Raw genomic sequence first — 18,862 nt, 5'->3', positions numbered from 1 at the left:
AATAAAGAAAAAAAATCCATTGTAAGGGCCCGGCATGGTAGCCTAGTGGCTGAAGTCTTCACCTTGCAAGCACTGGGATCCCACATGGACACTGTTTTTTATCCTGGCAACCCTGCTTCCCATCCAACTCCCTTCTTGTAGCCTAGGAAATCAGTTGAGGACAACCCAAAGCTTTGGGACCCTGCAGCCATGTGGGAGAACCAGAGAAAGCTCCTGGCTCCTGACTTCAGTTTGGATCTGCTCCAGCCATTGCTGCCACTTAAGGGAGCGAATCAGTGGATGGAAGATCTTCCTCTCTGTCTCTCCTCTATGTATATCTGACTTTCCAATAAGTAAGTAAGTAAATAAAGAAACAAATCTTTTTTAAAATCCACTGATAAAATTTTCTTTCAACTGGTTCTTTACCAATCAGCATGCATCAAATCTAACATATAATACTAGTTACATTTTAAAATATCGTACCTTCCCTAATGCTGACCTAGAACCAGCACACCCAAGTAAAATCACTGAAAGTAAATGAGTTATTAATTTAAAATGTTAGTTTTAGCTTATACATACCAAACTTTTCTAACTTTAAGGTTTAATTCTTACTTTTTTTCAATTAATTTCATTTTATTGAAAAGGCACTATGTTATAGAGACAAACTTAAGTCTTCTATCCATTCATTCCCTTTTAAGATGTTGGAATCAGGCAGAATTATATCTGGATCTTCTGTGTGGTTGGGAGAGCCCTGAACACATACTGAAGTGATAAAGTACTGGCTCACAGGATGTGCATTAGCAGGAAGTTGGATCAGAAGAGGAGTAGCTAGCTTGCTAGCCAGTTACTCTGATATGCTATAGGGGTATCACAAGGAGTAGCTGAAGCCTCTGGAATAAATACCCTGTGTAATGGTATATATTTTATATAGTGGATTGTCCATTGTGTTTAACATTGTCTTTCATGAGGATTGTTGAATTAAATATGTTAGTTTCATATATCATAAACACATTTAACTTCCTCTCATTTTATGTTGAATTTTTGTCAAATTTTTTTTGTATTTCTCTTGCTTTCACATTTAAATTTTCTTTTTTGCTCATTATATTCTTTTATGTGGTATGTCTATGTATTTTAGAACTATATATTCTATTAAATAGAATTATATTACAAGTTTTATGGGCCCGGCAGCGTGGCCTAGCAGCTAAAGTCCTCCCTTGAACGCCCCGGGATCCCATATGGGTGCCAGTTCTAATCCAGGCAGCTCCAGTTCCCATCCAGCTCCCTGCTTGTGGCCTGGGAAAGCAGTCGAGGACGGCCCAAAGCCTTGGGACCCTGCACCCGCGTGGGAGACCTGGAAGAGGTTCCTGGTTCCCGGCCGTTGCGGCTCACTTGGGGAGTGAATCATCGGATGGAAGATCTTCCTCTCTGTGTCTCCTCTCTGTATATCTGACTTTGTAATAAAATAAATAAATCTTTAAAAAAAAAGTTTTAAACAACACACATGTGACACCTCTGAATATCAATATCTATCTATCATCTATGTCATCCTGAACACCAACAACATTTACCTCAAGACACACCCATTCTAGTGTCTGTAGTATTGTGTTTGGATGTTATAGACTGTCTGTATTTAACCTACTTAACCACACACCACAATGTAACTCGTGTGTCAGAGTCCACGCTTACACAGATTTACTGCACATCTGCCACTTTCTTCACTTTTCTGTTTTCACCCGAAATCTGAGCTCTTCCATCTGGAATTACTTTCTTTTCACGTAAGTTATAAGATACAGAATTTTCCATGCAGTTCTTTCCATGGCAAACTCCTTTTTCAACATCTAAAACTGATTCTCCTGCCATGATTTTGAAAGATATTTTCATTATAGTCTAGGATTTTAAATTGACAATTACTTTCCCTTTTTACCTTGAAGATATCTGTTCTGCTTCAACTGCCTTTCAGGGTGGCTCTTGAGAATTTACCTTTCTACCAAATATTTCTGGTATGTTGCAGGACTCCACTTGTGAATTATGTGTTCAATGTGGGATAATCTAGTTTGTGTAATATGAGGGTTCAAGGTGTAGAAAATGTTACTTACACTGCTTTAAATTTGTTAGACTTCTGTAAAATGTAAGTACATGCTTTGATTACTTGTAGAAAATTAATCTTATTGGAAACTCAGATTTACAGACAGAAAAAAAAACACAAAGATCTGTCTGTGGGTTCACTCCCCAAGTGGCTGTAAGTGTCAAAGCTGAATCAATTCAAAGCCAGGAGCCAGGAGCCAGGAGCTTCATCAGGGTCTTCCAGACAGATGCAGGTTCCCAAGGCTTTGGACCATCCTCAACTGCTTTCCCAGGCCAGAAGCAAGGAACTAAGTGGGAAGTGGGGAAGCCAGAACACAAACTAGTGCTCATATGGGATGCCAGTGTTGTGTAAGGTAAGAATTTAGTCACTGACCCAGAAATTCAGTCTTGAGAGAATTACTTGTTATTAAATATGGTCAGTTTTGTATGGCACTTAGAATTTTATTGGAAAATCATAAATGTTTAATGTGCATAAAAAATTATAATAGCATTGGTAAAAATAAGATCAAAATAAGGCTGGCATTGTTGCATCATGGGTAAAGCTGCCATCTGAAGCATTAGTTTATGTTCCAGCTGCTCTACTTCTGATCTGGCTCCTGCTAATGGCCTGGGAAAAACAATGAAAGATGATCCAAGGCTTTGCTGTCATTCACATGGTAGACCAAGTTCCTGGCTCCTGGTTTTGACCAGGAGCTGCCATTGTCACCATCTTTCTGTCTCTCTGCCTCTTCCCCTCCTTTTCATTTCCCATTCCTTCCTCTCTCTCTCTTTACTGCCCCCGCCTTTCTTTCTCTGGTTAATTCTGGTTTTCAAGATAAATAAATATATATTTTTAAATGACAACAACAATGATAATAGTAAATGAAACTAAATAACTCACTAGTATCCAGTAGCATGGATCGTGTTTCTGTAAGTTTGTATAAATGTTTCAGTGCTCTTCTGTCTCGTATTATCTAAAGGTTTTGTAGTGAGACAAACCCTAAATTAACATGCTGAAAAATTGCCGCTAAGAAGCTACAGAGTCAGCTTAACACTCACAACTGTAATAATTATTTTTATTCCATTTGGTTATGAGCCAAAATTACTTATACCCAGGAACAAATCTCATCAATTAGGCAGCAGGATGATTATGAATGCAACCGGATTAGGATTCTAAATCTCTCTAATTATAGCAGGCATTAATAATTAAGACATCTGTATCTCTGAACTCTGATTTATCTTCCTGTCATTTTAGATATCATGTAAGACTCTTTTGGACCCGCTGCAATAGCCTACTGGCTAAAGTCCTCTCCTTACTTGCACCAGAATCCCATATGGGCGCCAGTTCTAATCCTGGCATCTCCACTTCCCATTCAGTTCCCTGCTTGTGGCCTGGGGAAGCAGCTAAGGACAGTTCAGAGCCTTGGGCCCCTGCACTCACATGGGAGACCCAGAAGAGGCTCTTGGCTCCTGGCTTCGTACTGGTGGCAGCACCAGCCATTCTGGCCGCTTGGGGAGTGAATAATTGGACGGAAGATCTTCCTCTCTCTCACCTCTTCTCTGTATATCTGACTTTGCAATAAAAATAAATAAATCTTTAAAGAAAGAATCTTTTATATATTTCTTTGTTTTAAACAGTATGCTAGGTGCAGAACACACTCAACATGTCTTTTATACCAAGACAATCATTATATAAACAACAAATTCCATCCTTCAATCAGTTTGGATCAGAACCTAGACTGAACTCTACAGACACATCAGAAAATTTGACTCATTGACCTCATTCCTGTTTATGTTCTGTTTATTCAGCTTAACAGTCATTGTCCCTCTCATTCAACTATTTCAATAGAGTTTATCACTTTAAAAATCCAGAAATCTGATATTATGGATCTGTTATGTTGTAAATTACGCAGAGAAGCACCAGTTATATAAATGGAAAGAAACACTTTAATACTGTCTTTTTTCCCCTGTTTGTTTATGATCTCTGTTCCCCTCCTCCCCAGGCTACTGATAGAGATACTGGCAATTATAGCAGCATGGCATACAGACTTATCATACCACCAATCAAAGAGGGAAAAGAAGGATTCGTGGTAGAAACATACACTGGGCTTATCAAAACTGCCATGCTCTTCCACAATATGCGGAGGTCCTACTTCAAGTTTCAAGTTATTGCAACTGACAACTATGGGAAGGGACTGAGCGGCAAAGCAGATGTCCTTGTAAGTAAATAAAATTTCAGTTATTGAGGGTACTTGTAATAATAAGTAAGCTTGGTGTTTTCAGTCAAAACTAAGATTAATGTAAAAGGAAGTTTTTCAAGCATAAATGTCATTTTATAGAGATTTTAGTATAAATGTTATTAAATTTATAGAATGAGAATTATGTGGTCATGATCCAAGTTTTTATACATATTCCCTCATTTTCCTATTAGTATCTCGTATGAGTATCTAATATCTGAATGAATGAACTATGCCAGGTTCTGCTAATTTTTTAAATACAAACTTCTGTTATCTCCCCTGCTCGCCTAAGTATCTAGTAACCACTATTCTAATTTCACATTGAGTTGTTTTGTGCTTGGTGTTGTGTGTTTGTGTGTGTGGGGGGGTGTATTTGTATTAGATCCCGCGTGTAAAGGACAATGTGTAGGATTTGTTTTTCTGTGTCTGGTTGTTTTGTTCAATTTAGTATGCTCGATTTCTATCCATTTTGCAGTAACTATCAGAACTTCATTCTTTTAAAAACTATAGAATAGGATAGTATTCTATCATGTCAACGTGCCACAATTATTGATGTTATCTCATGATAGATACCTTAGTTGGTTCCAATTGTTTTGTCTTCTTAAATAGTTCTGCTTTAATCTGGATGCCTGGGATACACTGAGGTCATGTCTTGGGGGTGCATACCCAGGGCTGGGATTTGGGGATCATATGGTAATGTTTTTTCTAATTTTTAAAGAAATTTCCATACTGTTTTCTACAGTGGCTGTTGTAATTTCTTCTGCCGCTAACAATATTTAAGCATTCTCCTTTCTCTACATCCTTGCCAACATTTCTTGCTCTCTGTCTTGAATAACAGCCTTTCTGAGAGGGATAAGGTGATTTTTTTTTCTAGTTTTGGTTTGCATTTCCCTCATGGCTTGTGATATTGAGCATTTTTTATATAATTGTAAGGCATTTGTGTTTCTTTTGAGAGTTGTTAATCTGCTGAAGGTTTTTTTTTTTTTTGAGAATCATACTTGATGTTAGATTAAGTATCTAAAAGACTCATAATACGCTGAGAAATACTATACATTTGGTAAAGAAAAAAAACTCGCCTGAAAACACATCTAACAGCCATTCTCAAAAAGCATTTATTTGCTTATGTTCATTAACAGTAGAACTGCTACAGTGACATTTTGATTTGTGGCCAATCTCCTATATTTATTCTTTTTAAAATTCTTATTAATCTAAACAGAACAGATGTTTTGTTGTATTTAGCCTGTTGTAAGTGAGAAAACAAGGAAATATTTTGTGGCAAATTTATATTCTCAAAGATGTGATTTCCTTGTTTGTTAAAATTTCTATTCATCGTATTGATAACCTTGGCTAAATTATGCATGTCTAGAGTTATTGATATTCCTTGTTTTAAAAAATGTCTTTTGTCTCTGTGTAAGAGTGGTGGGACATCATTTCTATAGGCATTTTGATATTAACTTCATTCTAAATGTTTATCACCAAAATATTCATCTCATGTAATCTTTACCAACATCTAAGTCTGGGTGTTGCTTTTTACTGCTGTTCTTATTTTTTATTTGTTTTTGTTTGTTTGGACTTTTCTCTGGTAAATGTAAGAAATCTTTTTCATTATTGGAACAAGGTCAGGGATGTCTTGTCTCTTTTTTATAACTTAATAAATCGTTACATTCTAGTTTTCCTTTTTTCACTTTTTTTACTTTTGGGATAGATTTAATTTTATATACATGTACATCAGTGACCAAATATATTCACTCTTAGAGAATGATAAAGACTTACACCATTATACTGGTGGGTGTAATAGTCCCAGTCCTTGAGTCACACCCTCAAGGATAACAATGATATGGCGATGGAATAAACAAATAAAAGCAAATAGCAAGCTAAGACAAAAAGGTTTTTTATTTTTTTTTAAAAAAAGGTGCACATAGGTGTTAGGAAATTATTTTAAGATTTATTTTTATTAGAAAAGCAGTTTTACAGACAGAAGGAGAAACTAAGAGAAAGATTTCCCATTGCCTGGTTCATCCGCAAATGACCATAACCACTGGAGCTGAGATCATCTGAAACCAGGAACCAGGAATTTCTTCCAGGTCTCCCATGCAGGCACAGGGTCCGAAGGCTTTGGGCCAAACCTTACTGCTTTCCCAGGTCACAAGAAGGGAGCTGAATGGAAAGTGGAGCAGCCAGAACACAAACTGGTGCCCATATGGGATCCTGGTACTTGGAGGAGGATTAGTCAACTGAGTTATGCCAGCTCTAATTCAAGAAGCTTTTTACATAGACTATATAAAAGTTAACACAGATTTCTTTTTGTTAAATCAATACCTTTAAATCATAGATAATGACATTTTTCTTATTATTTTGTAAGATTTGCACCTTGTGAGGCTTAACAAGATAATAAGATCATTAAAAATAATTAAAACTTAAAACTTAATTAAAACTTAAAAATCAACAGAAAGTATAATAAAATACACATAATGTCTACATGAGTAATGTCAATTTAATGGGTTTTCCATGTGGGCTTATTGAAAATTTGGTATGTGTTTTTAAAATATCTTTAAAAGTATTGAAATATATTTGCAAATTAGTTTCAAAGAAATAATATGTCATGTTTAAAAATAAATTCTTATGTAACCCAAGAGCAGCAAGGAAGCTAGTTCAATACAATGGTATTTATGATAAACTCTGAAATTATTTCAATCAGGCAAAGTGAAATTTGCAGGTAAACAAGTCTTTGATGCAGAAGATACAATGTGTGTGAAAATGGAGAATGAAATGATGACACAGCTGAGTAAGTCATGATTGTCTTTGTTTCTTTCCACAACAGCAGGAGACACAAACTGAAGCAGGAATAGGATGACAGGTGGACGCAGATAGTCCATATAAGGGTCATTTTCTGAGGCAGGGGCTCTATCATGTTGAGACAAGTTGCCTCTTGTGATGCTAGCAATGCCATCTGGAGTATCAGTTCAGTTCCCCAGGGACTCCCCAGTTGGTTCTAGTTTAGCTCTTTGCTCTTCTAGCTAGGTTCGGGCAGACAAGGATGTTCAGTTCTCATTGATATCCTCCTTGTTTGTCAAGAGGCACACCTTCATTCTCGTCTCTATTCTGACCCTATCTTTCACTATTAGCATGGTATCCCAACATTGGATAATTTCTGCTATCTGTGGTCTTTCTCTTTTACTTGATTAAATTATTTTTGAGTTCTGTGGGCAAAGTATATCCTGACTCATTTTTCTCTATAATTCCATACTCATTTTCACAAAAAAATCCTAGTGTGTGTATGTATGTATCTATATATCCATAAAATGTGAGGAAATAGTTTTTAAATATTTTGTGTGGTCATGTGGAAAGTAGATTTTAAGCACTTTCATTGTATGTAGAGCTAACATCAGTGTCTACAAAAGCTAAACAAACTGGACTATTTGCTTTTCTATGGAGTTTTTTTTTTAATTTAAAGGGACAATTTAAAAACATATGTTTATTCAAACTTGAATACATGGTGGGCAATTATATTAGTGAAGTAAGCCTGCAATTTCAAAGGAGTACAACTGACAAATATGTGTTTCTAATAAGCTTCAAAGCACAATTTCAAATACTAGAAAGCTTGTATTAATTACTGTGAGCTTGACAGCTTCCCCTTACTTACTGATTTTTTATGAGATCAATGAATATAATAAATAATGTGGATTTTTTCTGGATAATATGCAATTAAATATGACACCATTTGAAACTGCTTTATTCAGTGAACCAACACTTGCATTTTCGAAATGACAAATGTATGATCCTAAAATAATTATGAATAAGAGGTCTATTTATGTATGAGAAATTATGAATTTTAGTTTTATGTATTTGAAAGGTTGAGAATTGGGAGGGCAGAGAGAGAGAGTGAATCTTATGTCTGTTGTTTAACTCCCAGAAGGCTCAAAAAAATGGGATTCTGCCAAGTCAAAGCCATGTGCTAAGAATTCATTTAAGTTTCCCACGTGCAAGAGGAGGACTCAAGAACTGGAGCCATCAAGTGCAGCCTCCTAAGATATGCATTAGCAGGCAGCTGAATCAGAAGCTGAGGCAGGAGTCATATCCAGATATTCTGACATGAAACACTGGTTTCCACCTGTGACATCACAGTATCCACCCCAATTGAATAATTTGCTAATACAGCTTAACAAGATTTTAGATTTTGAATCAAAACTAACCCTGAAGAAAGTATGATATCAAAGAAAGCACACAATGATACCAAAAATCCATTGAAATATCCCTTTAATTTCATAGAAAAGTGGACATCTAACAGACCAGTTAGAGAGTCTGTGTCCAGTCGAGGCAGGAAGAGGTAAATTTCTCCCCAGCTGATTATTTGTTGTATATTCCATTTTCTGTATAATACTTGCAGTATAGTCAGATCACAAGAAAAAGTGTGTTGTATATAAATCATGCAAAACTCAGATAAAACATTGGAAAATATCTGCTTACTGAGATGATGGCATATTAGAAAGATAATGTATAGCACACCTTGAGTTAAATTCATAATTTTTGTCCTTTTTACCTATTTAATGTAGGTATTAGAAATTTAACACAATTATTTGGCATATTTTTGTGACATTATTTTTTTAAAAGATTTATGTATTCACTTCAAAGGCAGAGTTATATATAGAGGGAGAAATAGCTTCCATCTGCTGGTTCACTTGCAAAATGACTGCAATGGCCTGAACTGTGTCAGTTTGAAGCCAGGATCTGGCACTACTCTGGCGTTCCCAAATGCATGCAAGGGTCCAATCCGGTGTTACTTTCACAGGCACATTAGCAGGGAGCTGTACTGGAAGTAGAGCAGCTAGGACTTGACTCAAACCTCATGAAAAGCCATCATCTCAGGAAGTAGCTTTCCTTCCCTGCTACAATATGAATCATGTTTCTGTTGGATGACATTACCTAAACTTTATAAACTTTCAATGATAAGTGAGAGTAGGAGCAAGTGAATGTAAAAGATTGTAAGGAACTGTTGAAAGTCAGAAACAAAATTTGCAAATTGGCAAAATTTGTTTTAATAATATATTTTCTAATGTCCTGTTTTCATTTTTACCATGCTTCATAATTTTATGGCTTCCTACAGATCAATCCCAACAATAATAGAAAATGTAAAAAAAGAAAAAAAAACCTGTCATTAGTAATTGGGAAGTGAGCTGAATTTTTAAGAAAATATAACCCATTAGGTGTCAATGTTACGGTATAGCGAATATCTCCTTCTGCAGCACTGGCATCCTATACAGACACCTGTTCAACTCTTGGCTATTGTATAACTTTCTGATAAGGAAACTGGGAAAGCAGCACAATGTGGCCCAAGTGCTTGAGTCCCTCAATGCACCTGGGAGGATGGGAAGACTCTCCTGGGTGCTCATTCCTTACTGGCCCAACCCTGGCTTTCACAGCCATTTGAGAAGATATCCAAAGTGTGAAAGATCTCTCTGTCCCTTGCTATTACATCTCTACCTTTTCCTTTCAAATAAATAAATCTTTAAAAATGATAAGGGTGAGTGTAAATGCATGGCAAAAATCTCATGAGAGTTTATAACAGAGTTTAATGAAAGTTTAATGTATGAAGCTGTAGACAAGATGTGTAATTAACATATACGTTATCCAAGATCAATGAGGGCAGTAATAGCAGGGATATAGTGAGAGACCGAAGGACAAGGAGGACAGGGAAAATACAATCTTATGAGGATGTGGAGGGATGAGAGACGTTTGAAAGGCAGGACTGTCAGTAATGGAAACCTGCATTGGAGGAAACAGCAGTGAGAAGTGATTACCCCATCACTCTCCCTCCATTTCCAATATTCTGATGATACAACCCTTCATGTGCCCTGCTCACAATCCATACACCCCACCCCCGAGTCTGTTCCCAAGAGGTAGGGGAATTAGGAATTACTTCAGCACCAATTCACTGGGGACAGTTGTTTCTAATTGATGATGGGCAGCTCCAGAGCTACAGAGTGCGGCCTGGCATTCCACTTCCTTGTGAGACAGTGCCTGCTGAGTACACTTGTTTCAAGCTATTTGCTTTGTACCAGGACTTAATCTTTTTCTTTTTTTTTTGTTTTTTTACCCTTTTGTGCCATGTTGTGTTTTATAGCAAAACATTTGTGTTTATTGATTCCTCTTATCCACTTGCAGTTATCCAGGTTGTATGCCAAAGGAATGTAGAAAATACTGTTTTTCAGTTTTCAGCTTATCAAAGAATGTGCACAATAGTCAGGATTTAGGATTTACCTGTCTAAAACAGGTTAATGAGGAAAGAAGACATGAGCATACCATTCACCCATTAAAAAGGCACCACATTGTCACTTTATGATCTTTGTTAAAAACACAAGAGTCTGACTCCAAAGGACAAATACTCAGCACTCATAGAGAATCTACAAAAATTGGCTGCTTTGAAGTAGAAAGTTGAATGTTGGTTACCAGAGATGATGTTGTTTAATTATTTATTTAGTTATCTGAAAGGAAAAATGAAGGCATGAGAGGGATAAACAAAAACTGAACCATTTCCTGTTTCACTCCCCAAATGCCTGCAAGGTGCAAGTCAGGGCCAGGCTAAAGACAGGAGCCGGAAGCATTGTCTGTCACAGTGGTGGCCGGGACCAGGTTCTTGTACCATCATCTGTTAATTCCCAGGCACATTGGGAGGAGAGTAATTAGGATCACAGGTCATGTGGTCGGGATTTGAACTGACACTCCAATAAGACATGAAGCTGCCCCGAGTGGCACCTTAGATCGTCCTTTCAGAGCAACTATACCTTATAGTTTAATTATTTTAATTGCAAATGATAATAACTAGCTGTTAGGATTGATCTTAGAATTAATTGGATGAATTATATGCTATGTATGTGCTATATATATATATATATATGGTATATGCATGCATGCATGCCAACAATATGAAGTACAGGGAAAAAAGTATATGGTAGACTGGAATAGGTCCTACTAATTCTTTTTTTGTTTGTTTGTTTTGCTTTTCTATTGAATAACACAGAGAATTCACTGCTAAGTTCATGGGACATTTTCATCAACATTTATTAGCTCAATTTGTCACCATATGTAAATTTGTAAGTGTATGATTCTATAACTAGGTAAAGCTTGTTGAAGAGGACAAGAAAGATAGTGTATCAGGGCTTCACAAAATGAACTTTCATAATTAATTAGATATCAGGCTTTGGTCACAATGATGAATGATCTCTCAAGATTTATACAGCCTGTAAGATGTATACTCATTATTCTGATTGTTCTTTAATAAGCAAAAAGTTAAACACATTCAGTGTATCAGTAAATGTCTAAGGAAACAGTCACATGCAAATTAAACAATAATTGAAACCACTTTAGATTCTTAAAATTCTAAGTAAACTACAAATAGTCGTATGCTCAAATTGCCCCATTTTGTCAAAAATAATTAGTGAAGGATACATACTTAAAAATCAATGTTGCTAAATTTAGAAATGACAAACTACTATCTTTTGGTATAGCATAGATGAAATACATTATTTGGGGCCCGGCGGCATGGCCTCGCAGCTAAAGTCCTCGCCTTGAACGCCCCGGGATCCCATATGGGCGCCGGTTCTAATCCCGGCAGCTCCACTTCCCATCCAGCTCCCTGCTTGTGGCCTGGGAAAGCAGTTGAGGACGGCCCAATGCATTGGGACCCTGCACCTGCGTGGGAGACCTAGAAGAGGTTCCAGGTTCCCGGCTTCGAATGGGCGCGCACCAGCCGTTGCGGCTCACTTGGGGAGTGATTCATCCGACGGAAGATCTTCCTGTCTCTCCTCCTCTCTGTGTATCTCACTGTAATAAAATAAAATCTTAAAAAAAAAGAAATACATTATTTGTTATAGAAATTTTAATAAATAAATTTTAAAAGAATTCTGTTTCTTCTTGTTTCAGGTCTCTGTGGTCAACCAGTTGGATATGCAGGTCATTGTTTCTAATGTGCCCCCTACTCTAGTGGAAAAGAAGATAGAAGATCTTACAGAGTAATGTATTTCGTTTACTTCTCTATCTGTTTTTGTTTGACTATATTTTTCACGTGAATAGTTCAGTGTGATGTTCAACGTAAACATAGATTTTTAAAATGCATCAATAGTGATTTTGCTTCATCTTTTCCAAACATATGTAGCATCATTGGAAACACATAAAGATTCTGAGAAATAACAGTAAAAACTAGATACCAGAAGATATTATCATTCAGAATATTTTGATGCATCAGAAAAATGTTCAGATGCTTCAAATGAGATATCACATACATGTTTTTATTATACATCTTGTTTCTGAGGGCTTTTTCAAAGTGATTATGTCAACATTTTTAGCTAGTCAAGGATATGTGTTTATTTCTCAAAGTGCTGTATCTACCCAACCAGAAATTATTTTTTAAAACCAAAGGTAAGGTTAATTTCAAAGATACATTTACATTTATATATGTATTTACACACACAAAAAAATCTAGTTACTGAGTGTAAGTATGTGGGTGTCTCTCTGCCTACCAATTAGTATACAGTTAACTAAACTCTGCATGTTTTTGTTGACTCAGTTATAAGTCTCAATTTTTATATTAAGCTGTTCTTGGATATTCTGATGGTATCAAGGATTATTAAAATACCTTACAGTTTTGCTCCTAATACCCTACTGTCTTCTGTCACCTGCCAGCACAACAAATCTATGAAGAGACGGAGACAGGCACTGAAAGAAACACAGATATAACACCAGGATTCAGTTAAACAGAGACAAGGGCGCTCATGGTTTTGTGAAGCTCAGGAGCCGACAAATCAATTGTAGGATTGTGTCATTTTGGTTTAGTTCATGATTAGAGCTTGTATGGAGAACATCAGGCAGTAATCTCGTACATCATATATGTCATGAATTTATACAAGAAGAGTATTCAGTAATCTCATAGATCATGTCATGAATGTTGAGATTATACCAATGCTACATTTACATGTTGATTTATAGTTCTGTTTTTGGACGCTGTATCATTTACTCATCTTCAGAGAGGTGGGCCTACTGACCCCAAAGACCAAGTTGCTTTGTAACTACAAACTGACATATTCCCCCAAGGAGATAAAGACATTTGATGCTAGTTTGTGTAGTGTCCATTAGGACTATAGCTTGCCTACAAGTCTCTATGAAAATGTGACATGCCTATGGACCCAAACTACCTTCCTAGGAATTTCTCAGGAGGAAGTTATAAACCTGAAACTTAGGCTTGGGTCAAATAAAGAGCAGCTACGTCTCTAGCTGATCGCAAACACTACTTGGCCATTGTATTGTTATTTTTACATTTTTGCATCTGTTTTTCTGTGTCTTCTATTGATTTCAGGCTGACAAGTATTAATTATCACTTTCAGCTTGCAACTCTTTAGCATAATAGTCCTAACTAAATTGCTATAAAGCTTCAAATAGTCATATAGCTCAACCTGTAGTATTTGTAGGCTAAGTAAAATATATTAGGATTAGGTGATTCACTGAAAGCAAAAATGTGTGCTTTATAATAATTATTTTAGAATGTTTTCGCAAATTTGATCTGTGTCACAAGAAATGCCCATTAAGAACTATGGTTATAATATTTATGCATGAAACAAGATGACTTACTTCTGTATGGACTGCAATTCCTTGTTTGTTCCTACACATAACTTTCATCTAAATGAAGACATGATGGTAATGTGGAATTCTGTCTGTTGCTCCATTAATTTAATGTCACCTGTTGAGACAAGCATTCTTTGACCACACTATCTGAAAAAGTGGGTTCTTCTGCAAACGCTAATATTTTGATCTACTTTACCTTTGTTCAGAGCATTGGCTAATTTTTATTATATATAACTTCCCATTCAGAGTAAATCTGCCTGAAGGCAGGCAATTTGTTTTACTGTTATTTCTCCACTAATGTCATAAATATTTAATGCATTTCCTTGAGTGGACATCTTACACAAAACAGTCTTGATGTCTTTTTCTTCATTGAAGAGATAAATTGAAAAATAATTGAGGGAAAATGACAAAGTAAAGGTATAATATCATAGAACTCTTTGAGATTTAATGTCTCTTAATTGGATAGAGTAATCTGAATAAAAAACATTGTATCTTGGGAGAAGTGTATCATTGTAGAAGGCACTCCCATTTCATAGATTTCTGATACAAACAGGCAAATAGTTTCATTTTTGTTTTTCTGATCTCATTTCACCATTTTTGATAGGAGCTAGTAAAACAAAAAATTGTTGTGAGAAGCACATTATATAAGCGTTTAGAATATTTTTCTTTTGAATGGTAGCAGCAGCCCCAAATTAGTAGATTTAGGGAGGGAGGTGTCATGATTTTTTTACATCATATTTAAAAACCATGGTTTAGTAAAGAAGTATGAATTGAAGATGTGGACATGTGTGTTTGTATCCTGTCTAGATACACAACTTTTTGTAAGATTTGCCGACCACCAGAGAAAGAGTACTTAAGCCAAATACATATTATAAAGAATTTAGATAGCCTTTATTCCAGGGAACCGAAGTCATAGGATTTCTTTCCCCATGCAGCGGAAGACAGTCACAAAGGAGAGAGCTACAGAGGAAAAAGAGCCAGGAAGAGAGGTGCAAGGGGCTTTTCAACTCCCCAACACGGAAGCTGAAGGGTCCCGTGGGCCCTTCATTGGTGGAGTGGTGATTCCACTGCCTCAGGGGCCCACCAGAATTCTGTCCTTCCAGGTTGCAACCTGAGGTCAGCCTTGAAGCAAGCTCTGCCCTCCTCTGGTTACTGGGGCAACCATCACTTCTTTTTATACTTTTAATTTTATTATTATTATTTTTTATTTTATGGTACATTGCATAGGGTCTTGGCTTTCCCTACCCTCTTCCCAAATTCCCAACCTTTAACTGATTTTCCCTGGATTATTATGATAGTATAGTCCTTCATGAGCAGTTATATGTCCATCAGTCTGTTATTTAGGTGTGTCCTGACATTGCTGGTACAGAAATTTAGCACAGTGGGCTCTATGTCCTCGTCTTCAAAAATGTAGTAAATGTGCACATCTTCTGTTGATTTTGATCAAATTAAATATTTTTTTCTGAGATAGTGATTTTGTGGGACTAATACAAAACATGTATTTTACTGTGTATGAGAGAGATTAAAAAATACCTTTCGTTACAGTGTTAAACATTTTTTTAATTTATAATTTTAGTTGTGCTAAAAGCGCTTACATGGCATTTAAACAGATCCTCAAAGCATATTCAGCTTGCAGAACTGAGGTCTTGTACGGATTATACAATAATTCCCCATGCCTCACTATGTCAAGTAACCACACTTTCATTCCTAAATCTGTGTGATCTGACTGCTTTATATGCATCAACTAAGAAGGATCAAACAGAATTTTCCTTTTGTGATTGTGTTAATTTACCTAGCATAATGTTCTCAGAGTTCACTTCTTTTATAGTATATGATAGGATTTCTCTCCTCGGGCAGTGTACTTTTCTATTATTTGTATACACCACATTTTGTTTATTTTCTCATCCATTGATGAATATTAAGTTTGCTCCTACATCTATAAGGAATCAAGCTGTTATAAACACAGATGTTGCAAATGATTCTCACATTCTCAAATTGCTAGCTTAAATGGTAGTTCCATTGAAAATATTTCTCAAGATCCCTTTTTAATGGCCCCACCACCCAAGTTTACAAGTTTAGCACTTGGTATTTTAGTGTATCATACATGTTAGATATAGGCAATGATAGAAAATCTAGAATCAGATTTTCAAGGTATGTTTAGCAAATTCATTGGGAGTCCTCTCTTTTGGAAGTAGAGATGCATATAGCAATGTATCATCAGGGAGATGGAATTCTCTGAGGAACTTCTAGAATGTTGGATAGTGGCTACCCCATTTTGCATTTCAGCAGTGTCACACTAAGCATCAAACTTCTCCATATTAACCACCACTTATTTTCTTTGGCTTTATCTGCTGCTAATCATCTCAAGAACTGCATGTAATTACAATATTTAGTTTTTAACTTATTAATTGGTGAGGCTGAAGGAGATGATGAAGGTAGACATGATAAAGATGAACAGGAAAGGGAAAGGAAATGGTGGAGGAGAGGGAGGGAGAGAGAGAGAGACCTCACTCCCGAATGTCTGCAAAACATGACAGTGGGCCAAGCTCTATCCGGGTTTCTCATGTGAATTGCAGGAATCCAAATACTTGGGCCATCAGCACTGCGTCTCAATGTTGCATTAGCATAAAAGCTGATGCTGGGAACTGGACTTGGGGGTCAAAGGTAGGCACTGTAGTGTGTGACAGAGATGTTTTAACCTGAGTGCTCTGCATTAATCCAACTGACAACCCCTCTTCATGGTCTTGATTTGTGTTTCTCTGAATATTAACAATGAGCATCTTTTTATATGCAATTGAACATTGACATATCATCATATCATCTTTGGAGAAATGTCCATTGATATCTTTGACCATATATTAATTGGTAAATTTTATTTTTTTTTCTATTGATTTGGAGTAGTTTCTTTTTTTTCCCCCTAAAAGTTTAGTCAGTTATTTGAAAAATCAGAGTTACAGTGATAGAGGGAAAGACAGAGATATTTTCCATTCTCTAATGCAGTTGCCAGATGGCCACAACAGTTGGGATGGAGCAAGTTAAAGCCAGGAGCCAGTAGGTTCTTTTTGGTCTTCCATAAGAGTAGAAGCGACCCAAGTACTTGGACCATTTGCTGCTGCTCTCCCAGGCCAGTAGCAGGGAGCTGGGTTTGAAGTGGAGTAGACAGGACTTGAACTAGTATTCATACAGTATGCAGGTGTCACAGGCAGCAGCACTCCTGATGATATTGTAAAAAGGGCCCCAGTGTAAAGTAGTTCTTTGTATATTCTTGTATTAACTATTTCACAGACACATGATTTGCCATGCTGTAATCCCATCCCACACGTTATCTTTTCAGTGTGCTGATTCTGTCCTTTAAGCAAGCAAAGTTCTAAAGTTTGGTATAACGGCATTTGCCTAGTTCTGCTTTTGTTATTTGTGCTTTTTAAAATCATAATCAAAAATCATTGCTAAAAACATATTGCTGTGGCATATGGGGTTAAGGCACAGTGTGGAACACTCATATCTCATATCTGACTGCATGGTTTGAGTTCCAAGTACTTTGTTTCCAATTAAAATTCAGGGTAATATACACCCAGGAGGAAGCGAATGAAGGCTCAGATACTTGAGTTTCTACCACACAGGAGACTGTATGTCTTCTAGCTTTAGCCTGATCCAACCCAGCCTGTGTGGACATTTGGGAAGGTTGCTAGGAAGATGGAATGTTCTCTCTGTGCCTCTCCCTTCTCTTCCACTTCCTCTCCTTCTCCATCCTTTTGTTATACTGTCTTTCAAATAAGTAAGATGAAACATTGATTAAAAATATTCATAACTATAATGGTACAAAACGTTTCTCACATGTTTTATTCATGTTATATGGGTTTGTTTCTTACATTTAGATATTTAATTCATTTTGACTTATGCGTAATAGAAAGTCCAAACTCATTTATTTTAGCTTTTAAAAACCTTTTAAAATATCTGCATCAATATCTATCTATGGAGATTGATTGATTGATTGAGATTTGGAATGTAGAGAGAGTCATTGAGAGGGGAAGAGACTGAGATAGAAATGCAGAAATCTGATACCAATTGATTCACTCCCAAAATGAAGTAACTGGCCAGAGCTGGTTCTCCTACATGGATACTATGGGCTCAAGCATTTGAGCCGTCATCTGCTGCCTTTCTGGGGCATAAGCAGAAAACTGAGCAACCAAGGCTTCAGTGAGCACCCTGGTAAGGAACGTGGGTATAGCAAGCGGTGGGACCCTTCGCAACACAATGCCAGCCACTAATCTTATTCTTTTGCATGTGCATGCTCGTTTCCCTGCAGGCCAGTTACCAAACAGATTATTTTCTCTACTCCAGATTCCTTTCTATAGATATTTTAAAATCTGTGCAAGTTTAGAGATCTCTCAAGTAGAAAACCTTCTTATTCTTCGAAAGGTTAATAGATGGAAATGGTAGTAGTTAAAAACTATTGGAACCGAACAGCAAAACGAGGCCTGAAATGCTCACCCTTTTGTTATCTAGAGGTGAGTAATGAAAGTAAACCTACAACCCCAGAAGACAGTAGAGTGCTACTAACTAATTAAACACGAGAATTATTGTTCCAGTGATTCAGCTAATTAGCAAATCCATTACCCATAGAAGTTCTTAGATCACACGTCATGTTACCATCCATGTTTTCTTGTGTTTCTCAAGAGACATCTATGGCCTAAGAAGTTAAATATTTGAATTCCATGTGATTATCTCTCATTGTTTTAGTTTTTTAAACATCTATTCTAAAGATGGAAATACAGAGACAAGCTAGGCACTCTCCAGATGTCAGCAACACTGGTAACGGGGCCAGGCTGAATCCAGGATGCCTAAATTCAGTCTAAGTCTCCCCAGAAAGACATGCTGTCACTCAGAGTCTACATGAGCAGGAAGATAGATTAGAAGTGGGAATAGGACATAAATGCAGGATTTCAAATATGAGATATAAATGTCTC

At 36.6% G+C, this 18,862-nt stretch overlaps 1 protein-coding gene across 1 annotated transcript in view; it reads left to right on the top strand.

Moving 5' to 3' along the window:
- The window catches only part of PCDH15 (protocadherin related 15), a 548,396-nt gene that overhangs the window by 486,368 nt on the left and 43,166 nt on the right, over positions 1-18,862 (top strand). The window contains exons 26-27 of the mRNA XM_058671280.1: positions 4,047-4,262; positions 12,201-12,289. Of these exons, the coding sequence (XP_058527263.1) occupies positions 4,047-4,262; positions 12,201-12,289 (305 nt within the window). The remainder of the gene's footprint in view (positions 1-4,046; positions 4,263-12,200; positions 12,290-18,862) is intronic.

The sequence above is a fragment of the Ochotona princeps genome, chromosome 13 (genome assembly GCF_030435755.1).
Source record: "Ochotona princeps isolate mOchPri1 chromosome 13, mOchPri1.hap1, whole genome shotgun sequence".
Lineage (NCBI taxonomy): Eukaryota > Metazoa > Chordata > Mammalia > Lagomorpha > Ochotonidae > Ochotona > Ochotona princeps.
This window is presented reverse-complemented; position numbering and strand designations above follow the sequence as displayed.